At 41.7% G+C, this 25,238-nt stretch overlaps 2 protein-coding genes across 7 annotated transcripts in view; one reads left to right on the forward strand and one right to left on the reverse strand.

Moving 5' to 3' along the window:
- Positions 1-490: 490 nt before the first annotated feature.
- On the forward strand, positions 491-3,870 carry LOC127352584 (insulinoma-associated protein 2). The gene has a single exon (XM_051381105.1). The coding sequence runs from the start codon at positions 609-611 to the stop codon at positions 2,589-2,591; it is 1,983 nt and encodes a 660-aa protein (XP_051237065.1). The 5' UTR covers positions 491-608; the 3' UTR covers positions 2,592-3,870.
- An 86-nt stretch (positions 3,871-3,956) lies between these two features.
- Positions 3,957-25,238, reverse strand: part of ralgapa1 (Ral GTPase activating protein catalytic subunit alpha 1) — a 66,601-nt gene continuing 45,319 nt past the window's right edge. For 5 of the 6 annotated variants that reach the window (XM_051381046.1, XM_051381055.1, XM_051381073.1 and 2 more), the window contains 2 exons: positions 12,719-12,843; positions 3,957-7,496 (listed from right to left, as the gene is read on the reverse strand). In XM_051381046.1, coding sequence (XP_051237006.1) covers positions 7,351-7,496; positions 12,719-12,843 — 271 coding nt within the window. In that variant the 3' untranslated portion in view covers positions 3,957-7,350. Of the gene's footprint in view, positions 7,497-10,982; positions 11,015-12,718; positions 12,844-25,238 lie in introns of all 6 variants that reach the window. The other variant, XM_051381063.1, reaches the window with a different exon arrangement.

Consider the following 25,238-nt stretch of genomic DNA (forward strand, 5'->3'; position numbering starts at 1 on the left):
CTCATTGGATTTCCACACTCAACATTTAAAAGTGAGTCCACATTTCATCCGGTAGTTGCAATAGTTCGTAGTAGTAGTTCCTTTTAAAAGAAAATAGAAAAATAGAAAACATTTTTTGTGTTAAACTGAACCGAATCTCCTTCAGCTGTTCATCACAGTGAAATAACGCTTTCAGTCTTTAGTTCTTGCTCCGTACCAAACATGTAGGTAGGCCCGGGTTTAACACTTATAAATCATTTCAAAATGTACATAACCACTAAGAGCCCAACTGACTGTGAGAGCTGGATGAAAACAAACACGCGCTTCACAGATACCGTTGTCTCTCTCTCGTGCTCCTATCACACCTGCGCGCGCCCCTCTCTGTCTCTCTCTCTCCCCTCCCTCTCTCTCTCCCCTCTCTCTCTTCCCCTCTCTCCCCCCCTCTCTCTCCCTCTCCCCTCTCTCTCTCTTCCCCTCTCTCCCCCCCCCTCTCCCTCTCTCCCCCCTCTCTCCCCCTCTCTCTCTCTCTTCACCACTTCAAAGCTCTACTTGAAAGTGGGCTCGAGACAAGAGTTGTTGTTCTTTCCGCCTGGTGGTGCCACGCGCCGAGCATCATCGTCATCCTCACCATGCCTCGAGGATTCCTGGTGAAGAGGAACCGGAGATGTTCGGTGTCATATCGCTCACGAAACAAGAGTAACAACAAACCTGAAACATCTGAACTGACCAAACCGGAGGCAGTGAAGGAGATCGGTCTGTTGAATGTTTCCCCGTTTGAACGGACAGACGGACAGCTCCCGGTGTCCCGCGAGGACTCTGCCGGTGTGAGAGAGGTGTGGAGCCCGCACGTGGAGTCCGCGCTGGAGGCGGAGGCGGACCGGCGCGCGCAGTTACCGGAGACCGAGGAGCAGGTGAGCGAGGTGGATGTTTTAACTCCCGATGGTGATTTCTCCCACTTCTTCCCACCTCCACCTCCACGGGACTTGACGTTAACAGAGTCTGGCAGCCCCGTTAAACCGGTCGGCACGAGACTGCTGGAGCAGCACGAGGGAGGAGAGAAGCAGACGTTGTTCCCGGGCAGGTGTCTGACATCATCCCCAGTATCGGAGATACCGGCGGAGTTACCGGAGCTGCCGTTCCTGGTGACCTCCACCACGCCGACCTCCGTCTCCGCTTCCATAGAGAGGCTCCTCGCGAGCAGCAGCCGCCACGCGCCATCCTACGGTAACAATGACAAATATGACCCGAATATGAGTCACGTGCACTTGTTCCCGCCGCTGACCCTGATGAACCCGGAGCAGCATCACGCAGCGAGAAAACGCTCGTTCCTTGAACCGGACCCCCGCTTGAACAGCAGCAGACACAACAAACAGTCCGCGGGGACCCCCCCCAAGAAACCCAAAGTCAACCGGAAACTAAACTTCGAGGATGAGGTCACGACCTCGCCGGTGTTGGGTCTGCGGATCAAGAAGGAAAGTCCCGAGCTGAGGAGGCAGCGGGAGAAGTCTGCCTCCACCGGGAATCAGCCGCTGGGAGAGTTCATTTGTCAGCTGTGTAAAGAGGAGTACCCCGACCCTTTCTCCCTCGCGCAGCACAAGTGCTCCCGCATAGTGCGCGTGGAGTACCGGTGTCCCGAGTGCGACAAAGTCTTCAGCTGTCCCGCCAACTTGGCCTCCCACCGCCGTTGGCACAAACCTCGTCCGGTAAACAACCAAGGAGGAGAGACCCCGACCACCAAGAGCCAGCCGTTAAAAGAGGCGCGAGGGCTCATGCAGCACGAGAGGCAGCCGTTAGAGATGGAGGGCAAAGAGAACGAGCTGCTGCGCATTAACACCAACCAGCACCACGCGGCGCTGGACAGTGCCCGCATCAGGCGCGAGCCGTCCTTGCTGCTCCTCCACAGTCGGTCTCGTGACAGCCCCGACAGCGACAGCCTCGCGCCTCCTCACTATGACTCCTCGCTCCATTACCGGAACCCGGTCGACAGCTGCCTCGACCTGCAGCCGCAGGTGAGAGCGGCAGACAGCCCACCCTCGAGCCTCCTTCTACTAAACGGCAACCCAGACGAGCGCGCGGACCTTTCCCAGCAGCAGCAGCCGCCGTCGTCACTCCCACGTGCTCCGTTACCGTTTGTCCAGTCGTTACCGGAGGAGGAAGTGTACGAGTGCCGGTACTGCGGGAAGAAATTCCGCCGACAGGCCTACCTGAAGAAACACCTGGCTGCGCACGAGATGACAGCGCGAGCGTCTCCGCCCCCATCACCTTATAGCCAGGCGCGCGAGACCAGTGGCGGACAGAGCCAGGTGTTCCTGTGTCACCTGTGCGGCGCGCGCTTCCCGTCGGTTGAAATCAGGGACAAGCACCGCCTGTGGCACGCGATGAGGGACGAGTTACTGGCGGGAGCTCTGGGAGGAGGAGGACTCAGACCGGAAGTGTTTCACACGCAAGGAGACGAGAGCGGCACGAGGGAGTGCGAGCAGCAACAGATCTTCACGTGCAAGCACTGTCCGTCCACATTCTTCAGCTCCCCGGGGCTCGCGAGACACATTAACAAGTCTCATCCAACCGAGAACCGGCAGGTGATGCTGCTGCAGATGACCGTGCGACCGTAAAACGCGCGCGAGACAGAAATACAGTCAAATAAAGCAACAGCTGGTTCCCACAGCGGGGACTCTGTTAACTCATTATTCAGACTCGGACTGAGATCACTGTGTTGTTACAGGACGGGGGTAACGGTGGAGTCAGTGTGGCTTTTGTTTGTAGGTCAGTAAGACTTCTAGGTTGGTCCACTAAGGTCCACTAAGGTCCACTATATCGGTGCAAACGTCGGCCCACTTTGCTGTGGAGCTGAAACCGGATAATTAGATACAAGGCCGCCAGTGCAACGGGAGCTGTCCATGGTGCTGAACCCATGTCCGCAAACACAAGTCTATTCCCCTCAGCCTTTATCACACCAACGTGAGTCAAACCATCTCGCTCTTTTGAGTTGTAAAAATATATGAACTAACATTTTAAACTGTAGGCAAATTAGAGAGATTATTTAAAGGGGAATTTCTTATCTCTCAATATTTCATTTGTTGTTACAATGGAAACAGGCAGTAACACAACCTGAAGTCAGACACTGTTTCTGTATTTATGTTCTCATGCAGACAATACAGGAGGATGTCGTCTCTCTTCAGCTTCTCATATTAAACTGTATATGATTTGACATTAAGACACAGCAACTCATCTTTTTTAGTCAGTGAACAGTTGAGAGTTGGACAGACTGAAGTTGGACAATGAGGGAATTTTAAAAGGATAAATGAGAGTAAGGATTCATTTTATCTATACTGAAGCAATGAACGACACAGTTGTCTCTACATGTGGCATATATTTAAAGTCATGGTCAACATATTTCTGTGGCAAGGTGATCAGATTATACTGGCGCTCAGGAGGAGTTAAGTGTGTGACATTACGTACTGGTATAATATGTAGTGACCTGTAATTGCATTTAGAAAGTGACCTTCCTTCCCCCATGAACTGAAGACAGAATCAATGTCCTGACTCTATTTCAAAGACTATTTCATGTACAGTGAACAATAAAAAAAAATAAAACAAGAGAAAATAATCAGATAGACCATAATATGCCTTTTATAGTAAATGTGCCAGTTAACTTCTCAGCTATAAAATATTTTCATACAGAAACGGAACATTTAATGTTAGTACTGCTAGTAAAAATATGTCTTTTGTCTTTACTGATTATAAATTACTGTTGAAAGATTTGTTAAATGCCTTCATGATGCTAAAATGTAATTGTGGTTCTATGAAGCCTATACAGTACTATTTTGATATGTTTGAAGTTGAATGTGAAATTTATTCTATTGTCAATAAATGTTAATACAGCATAATTAACGAGGAGTCCAGCCCTGTCAACTTATTATTAATGTGGTTCGAAAAGCTGGTACACACGTACACACACACACAAATTGGTACAGCAGTCAGTGGTACGAATCATTTATTGTCAAATTCCATCATCGCACATCTGCGCTCTCTGTGTGTCCAAAAGAGACACTACACATTTACATACTACAGGTTTTACAGTAACATAGTTTGAGGAGTGTGTAGGAGTGTGTGTGTATGTGTATGTTGTGATACAACTGTTACATGATCAACACATGCAGTTATTACTGAACTGGTGTCATGCAGTATGTACAGTCAGTAGTTACATAAGTCAGCTTTGTCCCACATCTGGACAACAGCTGAACCTGTATCCATCACAGCCCGCACATTCAGAGCATCCATTGACACAGGCACAGAAGTTCCACGTTTTTTTATTTATGAATGGTCAATTGTGTGGTTGATATGAGTGCAGAAGAAAGCGGAGTCTGAAAAATATTTCTAAAACAATTTGAGTGAAACTCTTCCAGACAGACAGTCCTCAGGGTGGTTGATATGATTTTTTAAATACTGAAAGGCTTTGTGTAACTTAGGTTTTCTAGACATTTTGGTTGCTGCTTATCAGGCTTCTTAAACTAAACAAACATTTATGGAGTCATATATCTTCAGTTTAATGAGCAGATCACTTTGAGCTCATTGCCAAACAATGAAATTAGTATTTGTAATCAGTGAAACACATTTGTAAGTATGAAACCTCCCATCTTTTCCACGGTACATAAAAGCAGCAGCATGAGGATTCACTGGTATTTTAATCCAAAGAGTATAAAGGAGTGTAAAGAGGGCCATGCTGTGATGTAGCCTGAACAGGTTCAGGTTGTCGAAGTGTTTAAAGGACGTAGCCGAGCACATTGAGACACAGTCTGTGACTGGCAGGTGAGCTGTAGTCTATATACAGCATGTACAGGATCAATCCCAGAGTGCAGTGGGGCTACTAGACCACGTGCCTCGACCAATCAATGGTTCTTTAACCTCAGCAATAATTATAATAATTGTAACAGCAATAATTTAAAGGGACAATTTAAATCTCAGCTGACTACAAATATTAACACACAAAGTAACAGGACATGAATTTGACAATGGCAGATTTCTAAAAGCTAACCATTTCAACCCCCACTGAGGGGTTCAAAATGAAAATAAAAAGTTTTATAATCCTCTCTACGGAGAATCTACGGCTGAAATAAAACATAAAAAAATGATACCGTAACAGACAATACAGCTGTGAATACACTTCAAGCAGTGAAGCATAATGCAAAACCTTTGAACTCAGATCACTTTTCAAATACAGATCTTTTATATATGTATGTTTCCTTTGCCAGGAACCATGGAAAAATAATGGAAACATGCAGAAAACAAGCCATCATGTAAAATAAATGGAAGAACTTTCAATCGTGATAAACCCTGGAAAACCACAGTACTTCAGCTATGTAAGCTGATTTGAAACCTTGTCATCTGTATCTGAGTTGAGCTGATCTGATGGAGTGCTGAAATGAGGCGATCAATACATGAAAATCGTCTATGGTAGTGTTACATTTTGGGATTACAGACGTATCCCTCCATCTAGAACTGGAACAGGGGGATTAGTCTAAAGATAAGAGTAGAGTGGAAAGAAAAGAAGCAAAAAAACATTGATAATTTAAGTGGTAAGTTGACATCTCTTTCCTTTCTCCCCCTCTTTGGCCTCGGCTCTATAGTATCTCTTTTTTCCTCCTCCCGCCCTCAATAAGGTTGTGAATGATGGCCAAAAACTTCTGTTTTTTCTCCTTACTTTCCACAAAATTTCCCCAATCTGGCTGTGGTACCAAGGTTACATTTAGAAACAGTATTTGAGCTACAATGAAATAACCTTTAAACTCAGAGAGAATGAAGTGCAAACTGGTTATGAAAAGGAAAAACCTTGTAGTGTCAACCCATTTTAAGTGGAGTCTGAGGTTAAACCACAGTTTGGCTTTGGCAGCTATTCTCACATAACAGTATATACACAACAAGCCTCTGCACACTGTACACATTCTTATAGATATTCATATATCTACTATATATATATATATATTTATACTCATACATATATAGATATACAGAATATATATATATATATATATATATATATATATATATTTATACTCATACATATATAGATATACAGAATATATATATATGGGAACAAAGAAAGAAAAGCTGTGGTTCGATTGGATCAAATGACGGAGTGACACTGAACTTAAAAATACAGCAACATTCTTGTTCGGGTCAAAACATATTTTACAGTCAATGTTTTTTAAAAAATGAACAAAAAAGAAGAATAAATGTAACGAACATCAGTGCTTGTCCACATTTTACAGCATGAGCAAAAAAAACCTAAACATTATATAACAAGTGCTTCCTCTTTGATCAGTAATGTCTTGTTAATGTCCTAGAAAGCGCTTTTCTCTCCTCTATGAAAGACAAATAATCCCTCCATCCTTTAACACTGTTTCTCACATGGCTTCACTCAAAGGGGCAGCTTTCAGTCCCAAGAAGGGGATTTAGAACATTTTTGGCTTGAGAACGTTGCCACATCCACAATAACAGGTTTTTATTAATTGTTAGCAAATAGATGAGTTCCTATTTACAATTATGAGGACTGAAGAATAAGCGACCCCTGCCCTTATCCTTATAGGTTGATGCTGCACAGAGAACAAAAATAGACTTTTATCTTGCTTTCTTCAGGCAACACTAAAGGTTTAATCACTCTGAATTCATTCTTTTTATATCAAAACTCGTGTTTCTGTCTGTACACACATGGACCGACTATAGTACAAATATACAGACTCCCCAATAGAGACGTTAAACAACACCAAGAGGCTCAAGAGCTTTTGTTTCTCTTTGTTCTGCAGCTTTGTTCTGTACTTTCTAGAGTTATAATGTGGCACACTTAAGCTTTTTGCAGTCCCGGTTACACACTGGAGTTTGTGCGCAATTTTTAACATGGCACAGATTGTGAGGAACTAATGCTGCACTGCTGAAGCTGTTTCTACTATGGCAACGGTCAGCATGCTGCAGCACTGGTTCACCTGTTTGTTGTTTTTTTTTTTTTACAGCAAAGCCAAGGATAAATTTAGCAGCTGTGAGCAGTGTTACAGTATAATATAGTCAACGGAATACTATTACGTGTACAACTGTGCGACAAAGCGTTCTGTACATAAAAGGCCAGTGTCCAATCAGAACGGCAGCATGCTGGAGGAGATGGGACGAGACTGGGAACACCTCTCATTATTTTCACTGTTGGAAATCTAATGTAAAATTTAAATCTGTGTAGATTATCCTCCAAAAGTTCATTTGAAAATGCATTACGTTTAATTTCTTGTACTTTTAAGTACAATTATAGATCAGATTTTCTGTGGAGAAACACCTTTTTGAGGACATGAAGTGTCAGTTCGGACTAGGCCATGTAGTGTAGAGAGCTTAAGTCTTATTGGCCGATCCAGAGGAGCGTCGCAGCTTCATGGACATGCGGCTCTTGCTAGTCCGAGGAGACATGGGGGATGCCGAGTCGCTCCCTGCCTCCCCAAGAGCCGGACTTTCTCCCCGAAGAATCTCTAGGCAGGAGCCTGAGGACGGAAAGGGGAAAGAGTGAAGGGGAGGACGGGGCGAGGTGAAGGGACGGTGGTGGTGGTTTGGGAGTGAGGAGGGTGAATGGATGGGGGGGGGAATAAAGGAGAGGAGGTAAATAAGAGCAGAAAAAGGATGAAGGAAAATTACATCACACCCCATGATGTTCTACTAAGCTAGACTGCACTAAATCCTACAGTCACACAGGCAGGACAGACAGAACGACAGACAGAAACACACACACACACACACACACACACACACACACACACACACACACACAGACACACACAGACACGCAGGACAAAGACAGACAGCTGAAGAAAGAGAGGTAACATACAAACTCCTTTTTATTCTATAGTGGGTTCATCCTAGCTCCCTAAAACCAATAGACCAGCTCAGGCTCTAGAAAGCGGATATGAACACACACTTTAACTGACCCTTGTACTCCATATGCTCACATGCTGGAGAAACTCTACACAACCAAACCGGTTGAAAAAGCAGCCCACGTGTTGGGCTTTAAGTCTTATGCCCTGTGAGACTGTGAAAAGTTATATAATTAATCTTTATATAGATACGTCTAACACCTGTCTTTTGCTATTTGCAGTCGAGGCAACACATGCTTAACTATTTGAATTTAGTGATAACACAAAAGCAAAGTGCTGAAGCTACACAAGCTGCTCTAAACCGAACTTTTACCATCAGCTGGCTCTCTTCTGGGGCTCAGATCTGACTGGTCGCTGTTCAGCAGTGAGTGGATGAGAAGCTCTATTCAGATTTGAGTTGTAACATACTGTAGAGGGGATGGCCCTTACTGTACTATCAGACAAATACTAACTTATTAACTGTACAAACAGTACTGAATAAAAATATGTTGGTATTTAGCACTGTGGCGTCACATTATGAAATATTATGTGGTGTACCATTAAGGATAACAGGACTTTACAGTTTATTTGATCTACAAATTAGTCCAGAGCTACTTGAGAAGTTAATGCAAGATTCTAAATACTTTCTACCTTTGCTGTTGGGAAACTAGGCTACAAACTAGACTAGATTTATGACATCAGAGGAGAACCAAAACTTAGTTTCTATCTAACGCATACCATTCACAGCTAGCATGAAGGACCTTCTGCTTCAGGCCCTTCCCTTTCACCCTGAGCAGGTTAAAGCTGTCTAGTGGTTTAGGGACCATTAGACACATAACACTATGCTCCTCTAAAGAGCAGAGGAGAGGAGAGGAGAGGAGAGGAGAGGAGAGGAGAAAAGGTAACAAAATAAAAGGAGAAGAGAGGAGAGGAGAGGAAACAAAGGGAGAGGAGAGGAAAGGCAAGGAGAGCGGAAAGAGGTGAGAAGATGGAAGGAAAAAAGAAAGGAAGACAAGGGTATAAAAGAGGAAAGACCACGAAGGAGCAGTTCAGGAGAGTGCAGGAGGGTTGGTCAGAGAAAAGAAAGAAAATAGAAATAATGAATAAAAACAAAGAATAAGAAGTTGCCACACATGTAAAGAGAAAAACAGTTCAATACATTCAACAGACAGAATGGAAAGAAATAACACACAAACAAACAAACACTGCACACAACATGTACGCATACACGGTGAAAACATCTGAAATGCATCGTCATTATGCTTCATTTTGCTTGTCCCCACCACTAACATACTTATATACTAGATACTTAAATATATCAATACAAACAACTGTAGTGAAGAAGAAAGAGAACTTGTTAGTTTAAAGTTATACATTCAGACAGTGTGTGGGTCTATGTTACATATGCTTACCCATTTTAGTGTCAGTGTCAGAGTGTGTGTGTGTGTGTGTGTGTGTGTGTGTGTGTGTGTGTGTGTGTGTGTGTGTGCACAGCGCTACAGCACTACATCATATCAAAACCAGGAAGAGAGGAGCATACAAAAGGTAAGAGGTAAAGTTTCACCAGGTCAGCGTGACATCGCAGGTTAACAGAACAAACAGGAAAATTACTGAGTGAGTGAACACACAAAAGAGCCGAAATCTCACATTGTTATAAAAAGGATGTCTCACTTTCAGTGTAGTTTGGTATGAAGCAGCTCAAGTGTGCTTAAGGAATGAAAGTCACGTACGATGTTAAACAGCTGTTTTAATAAGGCAATCTTCAGCTGGATTACCTTATTAAAATCACTATTTACTACTACTACTATTCCTCCTGAGTCAGTCAGACAAGCATAAAAGCCTGTCAACGTGCACGAGGAGGAGGGTGTAAATGACTAAAAACTATGCTAAAAAAAATAATTTGTGAATCAGTTAGCCTTACAACTCTCAAAGCTGTAATGTGCTGTTGTTTTTTTATACTGAATAAATAGGATTAAGGATTACTTAATGTTTGTTGATGCTTTCATTCTTTAAGGTTTTCTTAAATATGTAATAGAGTTCATATGTTTTTAGTTATTGTATACACCCTTTAGCTGTGGGTGGTTGTGGGTACTGAGCTTAAAGCTGCACTAATCAACGTTTTTTATATTAACAACAGATCACAGAAAGTCCCTATGAAAAGTTGCTCAGTTGCCCATAAAGTATGCACAAACTTCTGCCGGCTAACTTCGTATTAACTTGAATGGGGATAAGATAATTTAATTGTCAGGGGGTTGTGGCGCTCACACATTAACTGTTTTACAGACCTTTATTTCACAAAGTTCATGGGAAAAAGTATTTTGGGGTCCGTGGGGCATGTGATGTTGTCGTTACCACTATGTCAAATTGGCTTTAAAGCCCAGTGCAGTTCCTGTAGGCTTGCAATAGATCTCACGTCATCGACAACGGATTGTATCTCGGATCTCACTGCTCTCATCAGCTTTATTTCCAGATGAAGGCAGGCAGCTGTTTTTGTAAAACTTTCCAGGTGAACAAAGTGGAGCATTTAGCAGATATTACCTCAGAAGCTGGAGGAGACCAATACAGAGCTAAAAGCACAGTAAATATAAAATATTCAATATAAATAAATGAATGCTAAAGTTGCTCTGCTAGATGTTTAAACAGGCTACGGTTTGTCACCATAACACCCGTATAAGGTGATAATATATCAGATTTTCTGCTGCCCCCAAGTGGCCATCAGGTAATGAAGGATTAACATAATTAAAGCATTAAAAAGAGCAGAGTTAGATCCATTCAACAGGTCCACTACTCATGGATCAGTTATCATAGTCTAATAACAAATAAGAACAAGAGCTAGGATCAATTATCTTAAGCGCTGTTACTACACACTGTGTTAACTAGCAAACATAATTAGTCATACCGAACTACACACACAGAGGAGCTGAAAATGACACTTCCTTTTAAATAGTAGAGAACACATGCAGACCTGCTTAAACTGTAAAAACACAGAGGAGAAAACAGACAGAAAAACTGAGAAAGCACAATATGGTGTAGGAATTGGAGGAGAGCAAAGGTTAGGCTGAAATGTCAACAGGAAGAGCCAGTCAGAACGGGGCATGTCAATCATGTGACCAGGCTTACCTTTTAGCTATAGGCAAGTGAGACATTACGATCTAAAGGAATGGGGGGTGGGGGGGGACAAAAAGAAAAAGAAGAAATAAAAAGAAAAAAACCCACAAAACAAAATAAAAAAATAAATAAAACAGGGTAAAGCAAATAAAAAAAAATAATAATAAAAAAAGAGTAAATGAACAAAATAGGTAAAAAAAAAAAAAAAAACAGAAAGAGAGAAGAATGTTTGATCATTGTGCTGTTAAGGGAGGGGAACTTGTAAGTTAATATGGGGGGGGGGGAGAGGGAGAGAGAGAGAGAGAGAGAGAGAGAGAGAGAGAGACACAGACAGAGACAAAGAGAGAGTGAGAGAGAGAGAGACAGACAGACAGACAGACAGAGAGAGATAGAGAGAGAGAGACAGACAGAGACAAAGAGAGAGTGAGAGAGAGAGAGAGACAGACAGACAGACAGAGAGAGATAGAGAGAGAGAGAGACAGAGAGAAAGAGAGAGGGGGGGGGCTGTATTAATTTGAGCAAGGTTTATTTCAGAGCACAGGATTATATGTCCAGATTTAGTGAAATACACAATCTGAAATCTGAAATTAGGATTTAAACACGAATTAGGACTAATATATGAGGCAAACTGAGGAGTGCAAGTGCTGAAGAGAGCGGCCATGAGAAGCCCTAATATCTTATTATATTATCTAAACAGCTTTTTGATCCTGTGTTCTGAAATGACATTTGGGGCTGAACAACACACACTGACGACCCAATAAAGAGCAATATACTACTTCAGACATTATACAACATCCTGAACAAACATTAAGGTGAAATGATCGCATCTCAGATTGTGTTTTATGTTATTCAGCCTCAAAGCAGATTTATTGTTATTGTATAATTATTAATATTGTTGACACAATAGCTGGAGAGATGAGGAGCAGTTGGCTGAGAAAAACAATAATTATACACATATTTAGACAAACACTCACAGTCATACCTCTGCTTGACCAGTTAACAATGTAAAATATCTTTACTGTATATCTTCAAACTGTTACAGTAGTGATGTGTGACTAATGTAGGCCTACATCACACAGTGTTCCTTTATGATTCATATATAATACCTTTTTATAAAGAAGTTGTGTGGCTGAGCTGCAGAATCAAATTATTGTAAATAACTACTATGTTAAATAATTTGGTTATGTGTGAGTCAAAGGACAGTTACACTACTTTATATTACACCTAATGGGACACATTACAGGCATAAATGATTAGTATCCGTCTTAACAGGATACATATGAGAGTCATACATTAGAATATGACGCCCATGTGCATGCCTGGCATCTCTACGGCTGATCAGATGTCAGCTAATTCCTCAGAGACGCTCTGGAGACAGAAGAAGGCTGAGCACAGCTTTGGACAGAAAACAGGACTCGTCGGAAACAAGACTGTGAATCAGACTATGAGCTGCCAGTGTGTGTTTGAATGTGTGGCAGCACTCTAGTTCAAAATATTTTCACATTTCATTTCTCCATAATATATGTTGTAATATTACTTCGTCTTCTGAAGACAGATTTGCTGTAAGGGACTAGTAATAGCAGGAAAATGTGCGTCCAGATTTAACTGGTTAACGAGCAGTTTGCAAGTTTGTCACCAGTCCCCTCAAAGGCTGCCATCGAGATTTTGACTGACAGGTGTAGCTGTTGGTGCGGTAAGATACTGGTTTGGTTACTGGATATCACACAGAGCCAAAGGTTGTGTCTTACCTGTGTCAGAGGGGAGGTGTGTGCAGGGTGCAGGACTGTAGACTCGAGCTGCGTAATCCTCAAATGTGGTCGGTTCTTGGTGGTGCTGTACAATGGTTTCTAGGTATCGGGCTCGCTCCTCGTAGCTGAGGTCAAAGGTCAAGGTCAAACGACAAAAAAAAAGAAGACACAAATACCAACCGAACGAGAGGAGTAAAAAGAATGTGGTGGAAGAAATTAAACATTTACCCACCATATAAAAAGACACGGCCAAAAATACAACCAGAAACATATCAACAAGGTTAATATGAGAAAGTAAAAGGGCATCTGATGATGTCATAGTGATGTCATCAGGGTTATCTCGGTGTAGGCTTGGAGACAACCAATTAATAACAGCAAGACTGTGTTACAAACTGGAGGTGTGGAGACGTCTGTGTTTACCAGACAGGGAGGGTCTACTAAAAGACTATCCAGTTGTATTATGGGAAATGTAGGATCCATAGTAGGGACTAAAAGTCAGATTTGTGCCATTTTTGTTAAATCAATCAACTTCATGGAGACTAAATGACTGTGCACTGTTTTAAAGTTGTGGTGTTTTTACAAAGAAGCTCACTCAGTTGTGACATAGGTGTTATTCATACTTTAAAGTTGCTCCTTCTGCTTTTGTTAATCTACCAAACAGTCTGCAATTGCAGCATCGCTTACTCTCTAAATACTAGGGTCTCTGCAGGTTTCAGCAGATTAAATTTAAGACTTTTTAGGACCATTATGAACACAATCTAAGACCTATTTCATGTCCATATTGGCAAAAAAAGCACTTAGGATATGAAGGAAAATCGGTATTGATTCCATGTTGGTTTTGTTTTGTAGTTTGTGTAGCATGATCAATACAATTTTTTTTTTTTTAAAAAACGAGACAGAAAAAAGCAAAAAACATTACCTTCATTAATCCAAATCAATTTCTAAGACCTGTCAAATTCATATTCAAGACAGTTTAAGTCTGTAAAATTCAGAACCCCGCTAATAAATTCATAATAAATAAATATTTGAAAATAGAAGACAGAGGACAAAAAACAGTAACAGAAAATAAAATAACAAACCGTAAGGAAACTGAACAGCATTACTTAGATAAAAACAGTTTGTAACACAGGCCAGTTAACTCCATACACCCAGTGTTTCATCTGAATCTATTGACAATGCTCTGCAGCCAAAAAAAAAGAAAGAAAGAAAGAAAGAAAGAAAGAAAAGGAAACCAAAGGCCTTTTATCACTTACTATTACAGCCTTCAGCAATAGATTCAAAGAGAGAGGCGCAGGGATTCAGCAGAGAGCGGAGTAAATGGAAACCAGGACTTCAACTGTCCATCTATTAGAGATAACCTCATTGATAGAATGACATTTACCCTCTCTTCCTTAGTCCTACTCATACATCCAACCATAATGACAGCCATATGCAGCCTTTACAGTCTCTAGGACACACACACACACACACACACACACACACACACACACACACACACAACTCAGTCCCATCATCTCCCAATAGTATTACCATTTGCTCAGTGAGCTCCAATAACCGAGGTTTTTCAATGAGAGCAGAGTGTGTATGTGTGTGTGTCTGTATTTGATAAGATTGGTTGTGAACAGGCACAATGTGTGTATGTAAGTGCACGTGTCGCTGTTTGAGTGTGTGATGGGATTAGGCCAATGAATCTTCAGAATGAAATCTGTGTGTTTGTACCTCAGAGAGTGTGTGTGTGTGTGTGTGTGTGTGTGTGTGTGTGTGGCTGCGTTGTGAATGGGTCAGCCATCTGTAATAGCGCCCATGGGTTTTCTATTGGGTTAGAGAGCTGGTCTATGGGCCTCAGAAGGAGAAAGATTCAGGTCTAATGGTAACTGATCCAGTTAGAGACAATGATAATAACAACAATATGGCTCCTTTAAAGTGGAGGGACAGACTGCACTGGCAGAATTAAAGAGGAAGGAGGAGGGTAGAGATGGAGGGGGGATGAGTGGAATAAGCTGGCAAAGCAGAGACAAAGAAACTTAAATAAACTTTTGGACAGATGACGCAGTTTCAACATTTTACTGAAATTAACCATACTTGATTTCACAGGAACTTCAAGGACTTAGAAGATCTAAAAATAGCAGTTATTGTTTAAAAAAGACTTTTCAAACCCTCCCTTAACTTACTGACAAAGGCATGGAAATGAAGGGGGGGGTGGGTGTAGTCAGACAGGGAACAGCGGTGGGAGGGAGGGAAGGATGGAGGTTAGAGGTGCAAAGAAAGCGAGGCGCTGAGGGAGGAGGAGAACTTGTAAAAAGACGAGGAGGAAATAGCGAGGGTGAAGAAGAGGAAGACGGGTGAGAATCCTGCAGTGAGTCACAGAGGAGGTGAGAGGGGAGGACAGCAGGTGAGACGGGAAGGAGGATATTTAAGTAACACCAACAAGATGCGGTGTGTGAGTGCGTGTCTGTCTCCTGGAGAGAGCTGAGACATGAGCAGCAGTCACATGCGGAGCATCAAGCTAACGAGTCTCCATGTGATCTCGCCGTTTGCCTTTTCCTGCATCCCGCTCCCCTGCATCGCACTTCCCCCTCTGGTGAATGAAAGTGTACGTGTGTGTGTGTGTGTGTGTGTGTAAGGGGGAGAGATGTGTGGATGGAATGCAATTAGGAACACAAACTATATCCCTGCAAACAACACATCATTATCTTTATGTCATGTTCATTTTTTGTGTGCTTGTACGAAGCCGCAGAGGAGTACACAGAATCCGCAGGGATTTTAAATGACAAAAAAAAAAAAAGGCAGCTGTTCCGTGATTTCTGAGAAGGTCAAAAGATTTAAAGGACACCTGAAGAAAAGAAAAGAAGTTGACACAGGCAGGGGGAAACTGAAAGAAAGAACGAGGAAAAGAAAGAGAAATAAATACACAGACATGGGTACCACTGCTGAGATAAATGACAGCAACATCACTTTTACTTCTTTTTCTTCACTCTTTTTCCGTCTGCCTCCTTTATATCTCCCTCCCTCTCTCTTTCTTACTCTCAGCGTGGCGTTCTGCCTTCGGCCTTATGTCACTGTGTCACAAACACTGGCTCCCCACTGGGGAAGAGGCAACATCAGCAGAGAGATGGATGCACTCCCGATGCAAAACCATCACATGAGCAGTAATATCACCTTTGTATCTGGAAAATGTGCCTACTCTTGCCAGGTTGCAGTTGGGAATTACATTATGTCACCATACTAATAACAATAGGCCCTTTTTCAATTATATGTTATGTTACCATAGGAAAAGCACAGGTGCTAATAAGAAAATTAATGGTGGCTGAATTTCTTCTACTGTGCACTGGGACAGAGCTGTCGTTGATGTTATTAGTAACGCCTGTGCTATTCCTACTGTGACATGTCAAAATGTCTCCTGTGAAAAAGGCATATGACACCAGTGTGAATTGTCCCGTTCAAACGTGCAACAAAGCTAACAGGAGAAGTAGTAGTAACTAGTAAATTTAGATTTGAGACATCATGATGAACATGATGTTGTTCACTAATTTTTGCATCTATGAAATGTGACACACTGCATTGTGAAATTGTTAGCAGAGACACCATGGACACTACTTTTATTGTTCCATTGTGGGACTCTTTCAGGGCGCCATAGAGTACATTAATTCTACACTTCAGACACTAAAATAAAATGGCGGAGGGTAAATATAGTGCATGCTATAGTAACTGGCTAGCACAATTGGCATTTTCAAAAAGCCATTTTCCTTTCTTTCTTTCTGTCTGTCTTTCTTTCTTTTTTTCTTTCTTTCTTTCTTTCTTTCTTTCTTTCTGTACTGGCTTTTATTTTGAAGTAATGTCACCTCCACATCTTTCAGACTTTTATTTTATTGTTTTACAGCTCCCAAATATTTTATTTATTTGAGGCTGAAAGTTCATTCTTGACCTTGACCTCAGAAAGACTGGGTGGGTGGCTGTGGCTCAGTGGGTCAGCGGCTCCTCCAGCTCCATGTCCAAGTGTCCTTGAGCAATACCCTGAACCCCAATTTACTCCTGATGCTGTGCCATCAGCGCATGAATGTGCTTAGTTTCTGTTTCTGATGAGCATGGGAGCCTCTGCCACATGTGTGTGTGCGTGTGTGAAATGTAGTGTAAGGTGCTTTGAGTGGTCGAAAGACTTGAAAGGTGCTATACAACTGCAGTCCATTTACCATTTAGGTGACATTTAGCAGCAGTGTTTTCTTTATTGTTATTGTCCCACTGTGGTCCTGTACTTTGCTAAACTTGGTTTCCTAATTTTAATCTTGTTTTGTGCATTTGCATTTTGTGAGGCATCTCTGCATGAAATTAATATCACTATTAAAAAGCAGAAACCAGTGAGAGGTCAAAGAAAATAAACACACATCTCTGCCTCCATCCAACCATCCCTCCCTCCATCCACATGGCAGTAGTCACTATGAAATCTACTGTAATTGAATTTCAGATGGCTCCTCTTATTAAGTCATTAGCAGAAAAATATCTCTCTTTTCGGAGTAAAAAGGAAAGAAAGAGGGAAAATTATAAGGGAGAAAGAGGGAATAAGACTGGTGAGGGAGAAAAGGGAGAAAGCAGAGCAGAGAAAGGCAGACAGGAGAAAGATAAAGGGATAGAGGAGGTGGATAAAAAGGCTCTTTTGTGTCGAGTCAGAAACTCATTTTCTTGTGCGTGGCTGAAAAGAGAGGAGAGAGTAAAGTGTTTGTGCCTTCTCTAGCTCTTTCTCCCTCTCTCTCTCTCTCCATTTCAGCCCTTTTCTCTCCCTCTCTCTCCCGCAGCGCAGTTCATTGTGGCGGTGTTCGACTCCTGCGATCACTTGAGACTGGTGGAGACTGGAGGAGGAGAGGAGGTGAGGGGAGGAAAAAGGGAGCTTGTTAGCGCATTAGGAGCTGAGCCCACCGCTGGGATGTGTGTGGGCCGATGTTTGTATGTAGGATTGTGTGTGTGTACGTAGCATATGGTGTGAATATACTGTATATCTGTAACTGTGCATGTGAATGTGTATGGCCTACTGAGAGTGTTGAACCCTGCTGATTTTGACAGCCTTAGATCAAAATAGCTTAACTTAGTATGTCAATACTGTTTTAATTTACGGTTAATAAAATATTTTAAAATGAAAAATTTAAATGAAAAAACTGTCGGTTTGAATTGTGTGTAAGAGAACGTCTACTAGTGGCACAGGCTGCCTTACGAACTACATTTCCACTAAATACAGAGCTTTTTAAAGTGGTTTTGGTGTCAAACCTAACTTTTTTCAGCATGAACTGACCAAAACGTGGCTTATAAAAAAGGAAAACACAGTACTGCTTTCACTGAAACAGGACATTAGGGTAGAAAACAGTAAAACCACAACAGAATATGTCTCAAAATTTCCATAGCAGGATCTCTGAATGCAAATACAGAGCAGTGGAATCCCAGAAGTGTATATACGGACACAAGTTAATGTCACTGACATGTATGGACATTGTACTTATAGTCTAAAAATGGCTTCAATGACAGCAGCTACAATGCTGGTGAGAGTGCCGATCAATATCCTGCAGAGCTGCTTGGTGAAGCAGTGAAGCAGATGATGCCTAACTTAGCTCTCAATATCACCGGCCTTGGTGTCATCAGTTATTATTTAAAACAAACAAAAGAAACCCATGTAGGTTTGACCTTATAATTCATTAACAGTACTGCTGATGAATATTACAGAAGTTTAAAACCTCTCTGTAAGACATTCCACTGATATGCAGGAAGTGTTTAACATTTTGGCTTGAGAAGAACTGAGCAGTCGGAAAAAGTATTAACAGCTACAGTTCATTGGTGAACAGATACTTTAAAAAAACACATAACTTAAAGAATAAGGCTGGCATTATTTAATCGTCAGTACTTTCTGACTCCCCTAACCTGTCTGCTGCACACAGCCCCAAACCCACTGGTTCCTACTGAAGATGCATTACAAATCTATACATATACATTTTTTAAGAGACTATGTAAACCTATGAAACAACTAAGCACTGTAGTTTTTAATAAACATTACTCAAAAATGCAAAAGTAGTGCATTAGTTGGGAACTATTTTTCAGATACTGGCTAAAATGCAGGTATTGGTGAGCATGCGTGTCTGCGCTGATCCAATACCACCTAATTTATTAGCCCCAAAATGGGACCCTGTTACTTGCCAGCAGTGTGTGGTTTGCTATTTTTTGCCCCAGGATGGTGAAGCCATAACTCGCCACACTCCGACTCTGATTGGCTTACCCTGATATTCTTACCCTAACCTTTATCAATCAAACCAACCCAAACCAACAAAGTCAACTTATATCGGATCAGTACTCTATCAGCTGATACTAAAAGTTCAGCTATCGGAATCAGTATTGGGACAGAAAAAATGGTATCAGAACTGTTTTCAACTGTGAATGACTGCTTGAAATTTACGGCAGAAGGACGGTGTATGCTAGACTAAGTCAAGATAAACTACAGTTCACATGTTTATATTAATAAAGGAACATGTCACTCGATACAATGTGGTTCAGTGTTTTGATAGTTTTACTAGCAATGGAGCTCTATGGCAGAGCCAAATAAGCTACACCTGGCTACACAGGATACATGCGTATCCTTAGCCAGTACTGAAGTCAGTATTAAAGTACTAAATCTTTACTTTATTTGTATTACAGTGACACAACATCACTTCAACAAACACTTTAGCATTACAGGTGAAAACAGGGAACCAGGAACCAGAGAACACACAAGACAAGACAACTCTGCACGTGGCTCCAAATGGCATCTCGTCACTCAAACGTAGACAGATCATGATGTTTAAAAGCTGGTCTGCTTTATACTGAAATACACCAAAGCGATAAGAGAGCTAGAGGAGCCAAGACTGATGGCTCCAGCTTTGTCTGGACTGTATTCACTTACTGATATTCAGATTTTTCCCTTGAAGTTTTTATGAATTGTTTCCTTTGGTCAAACAAAACACACAATAATTCAGTTGAGTGAATCAGCAGTCTCTCTATCACTGTGAAGCAAGACAATCTATCCTTTTGTAGCAACAACTTTGTGCGATATGAAAAGTTTACATTTTATGGATAAATAATTAATGGTGAAACTTTAACATCTATTCTGAAAGTAGGTACAAAATGTTATTAAAAAGTGCAACCAAACAACTTCTGTCCATTTTCTAGAGCTCGTCTACAAGATACCTCTCCTCAGAAACACACATAAACACACTGTATCTCACTCTGCATCTCACACACACAAACACACACACCCACCCTATCTGTCCTCTCCACCCCAGGCATTGGAACAGACAACAGAGAGAAGGACATCAGAGGGATAATACAATTGGAAAAGCTTTACAGCGTGTAATGATAAACCTGTGCGTGTCTGCGTGTGTGTGTGTCCATGCCCAAAGGAACAAGCTAATGGGTTTATATCTTTCTGTGATAGCAATGATATGGAGGCTTTGTGATTTCATTAAGAGTGTGTGTGTGTCCACGTACGCCAAAAGATGAGGACAGAGATAGGTTGGTCTAATGCACTACTTATTGTTAGGGGCCCATGTGCACGGAAACTACACACACACACTTCCACAATCGTATTTACCTCTATTCATCTGCTCTTTAACCCAATGCAGAAACAGAGACCGAAGAGAAAAACAGACGTGATACATTAATTGGCCCCTTGTCACCCCACTATTTCACCCTTTGACATGTGTGTGTGTGCGCATACATACATACACACACAATCTCTCACACACACAGGCACACACAGACCGTCACCCTCCTCCCTGTCACCACTGGGGAGCCCTAAAGCTGCCAGCGCAATTACAAGCTTTATTTAACGGACGGACACACACACACACACACACACACACACACACACACACACACACACACACACACACACACACACACACACACACACACACACACACACACACACACACACACACACACACACACACACACACAGAGCTTGGGTGTTGGTGAACGTCACAGAGGCCATAATAATAATTCTTTGATTAAGGAGATGGATCCTGTTTTATCTGCAGGCTCCAACAGCAATATTCATCCTCCACACATGCATACACCCATATGCACACACACACACACACACACACACACACACACACACACACACACACACACACACACACACACACACACACACACACACACACATATGAATTCTTCTTATGGATATGAGAGGTGACACTAAAAAATGCATTTCCTGACATCCCTGGTGTTTTGTACAAATGTTAAATTCAAAGTTGAGGACAATTTACGTCCCATTTACATCCACTTTCTATATGTGGTCTACAATAGCTTTTAACACTTAAGATAACTTGGGACAAGTAAAAATAAGAAAAGGCTCAAAAATGTATTTAAAAAGATAATCAGAGCTATAGCGCATGGTAGGAAGATTTAATAAAACAGAACATATATATTTGAGCTCAAATTATTGATCAACTGTGTAGTAAATCGAATCAGTTCCAGCTTCTTAAATGGGATGATTTGCTACTTCTCCTGATCTGATATGATAATAAACTCAATATTTTTGGGGTTCAGACTATTGGTTGGAGAAATGAAGATGTCACGATTCTATGACATCTTACAGATAAAATTATTAATTGAGTAAACAATCAGTAGATTCAGCAATAATGAAAATAATTATTACTGGTAGTTGCAGCATCCTATATGTATAGATTACTTGTGCCCAATAATGTGGAGAAAAGGTTTAAACACCACACTTGGCACGTATTAGCTGTAGGTTACTATGTTTTTACTTCTAATACAATTTCAAACAGTGGTTAATCATCAATTATTGATTAACAGCCCCACTCACAGCGTGTGAAGACCATTCTCTCTCTCTCTCCCTCTCTCTCTTTTAAAATAAAAGGTTGTGTTTTTTGGAAATGTTTGCCTTTCTTGGATAGAGACAGCAAAGAGGCAGACAGGAAGTGGGGGAGAGAGAGGGGTATGACATGCAACAAAGGAGGCCGGAATTGAACCGACAACGGTTGCAGCAAGTGCTGTGACCGTTCGGCTATCAAGCGGTCTTCTTTCTGTCTTTTTAAGGCCAAATTGAAGACGCCTGTTAGAGCCTGTGACACAGTTTGCCGTGCTGCACTCTCTCGTGGTCTCGGTCATCCGTGACATCCCACCCTGAATTTTAAACACCTTGTCACATAAGAATACTTACATTCACACACCCCGCCACAAAGTGCATTCACAGTTACACACATACACACACACACACACTACAGATTAGCTTGTTTACCAGTCAGAGGGGGGTCTGCTCCAACAAGATGTGATCAAACCACTGATGGCTTCAACTCATGTGTCTGCACAGCTCTCTGTGACAAGGCACAAGCGTGCACACAAACACACACACAGAGACACACTCAGCCATTACATGAATCATATATTTCGGAAATTAGACCCCCCTAAAAAAAACATGACAAAACATGAGAAAGCAGCAATTTGCCTTTTTTCCTTTTCATAATTCAGGTCTCAGACTTATCTATGGACTGTGCCAGTGAGACATCTATGTGTGGGTGGCGGCGAATGCCTGAAATAGACATGTATCCGAGTTTGAAACATCCGAGTTTTTTTGCTTGTGTAAGATATATTAAGGCAGTGTCTAAAGATTTGCTGTATCAAGAATATTTCTTGGTAAGATGCACGTCTATGGGAAATGTAAACAGAAAAACATATTAACACACTTTTTGTCAATGCAGTGAACTGTTCTGGTGATTCTATAGTTTAACTTCTCAGCAGGTTCTGGTTAATCAAGGCGTAATCAGCAGGTTTTCTGTCCAACCATACACCATAGCAGCGTTTCAGCCCTCACACACCTGCTTAACTGTAAACCCAAAAAGAAAGAGATGAAGGGGAAAAAAATGAGTAAAAAGACCTTAAATTCACTTTTGTTAATTCAGCCGAGAAGGTGAATGCTATGCAGCTATTATGAGGATTATCTTTGAATTACAGTTCACTCACTCTAACTGTAACATCTGTATAATTTCATTATACATCAATGTGTAAAGAAAATAATAGCGCTAAAATGTGCTTGTGAAACAGGCTGAGATCCTGATTCCTGAAACACACAGACACACAGACACACACACACACACACACACACACACACACACATTTCCCCAAGGAGAAGTGGAAGAGATTAGCCGTGACCCCTCCTCTTCACCCTTTTCTTTTCATTTCCTCTATCTACCCGATGGGAAACAATTAACCACAATCACCTCCCCCCCTCTGCATGCATTCACACACGGAGACTTGTATTCATTTCCTTACCCTTAACCCCCAACACACAAACCCTTAACCTAATCCTAATTGTATCCTAAAGCATCAGATACCACTCAACGTGTGGTGCTTTTTAGCTGCTTGTACAACGTTGTGTTTTCAAAGAGGAACAGATGGGTAAAATAAATTTATATTCATCCATATTTTACAATATGCAGAGGCTTTCTCACTTCAATGTGCTGACAATTTCCTCCTTAGTAGTCTTAAATCTTCATGCTTCTTCATTATTTTCTAATTTAAAAAAAAAAAAAGCTATGGAATTTGAAATTTCAAGGAGATTTCAAAGCTACTGCATCAGAAGTTGTAATTAGTGTCTGATTTCTTAATTGCATAATTCCTTTAAATATTGCAGGATGCAACCTGAAGACAGGCAGCAGCTTTCTTTTATGTCAAACAAAGTGCTTCTTCCTTGGCTGATTATTGTAGTGGGGCTCAGGGGAGGTTAAGGATAACATGACCACATTTCAGCATCAGCAATAACAAAATGTCTTCAATTTGTAAGGTTTTGCCCTCACCTTTCTACCATGGTGAGGAACACACACTCCTTGTCACACACTCGCAGATTGTAGCCTCACTGGGACAATAGGCTCTATTGTGGGAGCTGGCAAAGAGAAGGCAGGCAGGCCGCTAGGCGTTTGGCTGCTCTTGGTGAGTGTGTGTGTGTGTGTGTGTGTGTGTGTGTGTGTGTGTGTGTGTGTGTGTGTGTGTGTGGATATGGGGGATAATAGCGCTACATGCCCAGAGCTGCCATCATTTCACTGGGAACAGAGTGTGAAAGAGAGGGAAATGCATATGCTGACCCCAGCCTCAGTGCAGCTATCTCTGCCAATCAACAACTAGAGGGGATGTCCCACACTCACACACACAAACAATAGCTCTAATCCGGAGAGGGAAATATATACACATGCAACATAAACACCACGAAATGCACAAGTGTGAATGGAGTGATGATGTATACATTTGAAAATTCATGCACACATACACACACTTGCTGGAACTTGTGCGTGTGTATGTAGCAGCTTAGTGTCTCTCCAACATTGTTCCCTAGAACCACAATCACAGAGGAGCAGATGGAGGACGGCCACAGCTTGCTCTTACACACACACACACACACACACACACACACACACACACACACACACACACACACACACACACACACACACACACACACACACACACACACACACACACACACACACACACACACACACACACACACACACACACACACACACACACACACACGCACGTCTCTCAATCAGTCTCTCTCTCCCACACAGTGTTATCAGATTGTAGGAGATCTAGCGAGGTGAATCTTGGCCAAAGTGCTTGACCTGTCCACAGTGGCTCTGTTTAGAGAACTCGAAAACTCTGACTCAACTTCAAGTTGGTAAGCTCAAATTTTACTTAACAACTTTTAAATAGATGTATGGTCACATCAATAAAGAACTGAATCGCTGCAGCATTTTAAGTCCCCCTCCACTCAAAAATCTGTGTTTCTTCTTGTTCCTACAGTGTGCTGTTTGAATGCTGTATGAGTTTGACACTAGAAGGATGTTCTCACATTCATCTGCTGAAAGTGAAAAGTTTCTCTGAGCTCATTGAAAATCAGATTTTAGGGGGCTGGACCTATGACCATAATTTGAAATCAGTCCTGGTCCAGTATGCAACTTCTACAGTGTGATCCATCAGTGCACGTCCACTGAGAATGGTCTTTACAGTAACGTAGGAGTAGATGTTTTTTTTTTTAGGATTTTAATGTGGACATTATACTTCTTTGGCAGAGACACATGCCAAGCGAACTATTTGTATGTTGTATATATAATGTTTGAAAGGACCAATTTCAATCAAATTATTTGATTTATTATTGCTCCCCAGTTCGGTTGTAAATGTCGTGGTCCAATTTAGACATTTTTTTTGCCTGATGCTTATTTAATGAAGTCATTAACTTCCTATAATTAGCCTATTATGTTATCATCTCTGCTTCGAAGGATTGGGATGACACTATTCAATACTTTTCCAATTGTTATCAAATTCTATCAAAAGACAACAACGACCAATTCTTGACTTCCTTTACTTTTTGTTTTCCTTTCTGTTGCAGCTATGAAAATGGCTCACAAGTCTATAGCATTTTCCTATAACAGACTGACATAGTTTTTAGCAACCCTTACTCAAACTGGAGTAAAATGTGCCTTAGTAA

This window comes from Dicentrarchus labrax, unplaced genomic scaffold (genome assembly GCF_905237075.1).
Source record: "Dicentrarchus labrax unplaced genomic scaffold, dlabrax2021, whole genome shotgun sequence".
Taxonomy (NCBI): Eukaryota; Metazoa; Chordata; class Actinopteri; family Moronidae; genus Dicentrarchus; species Dicentrarchus labrax.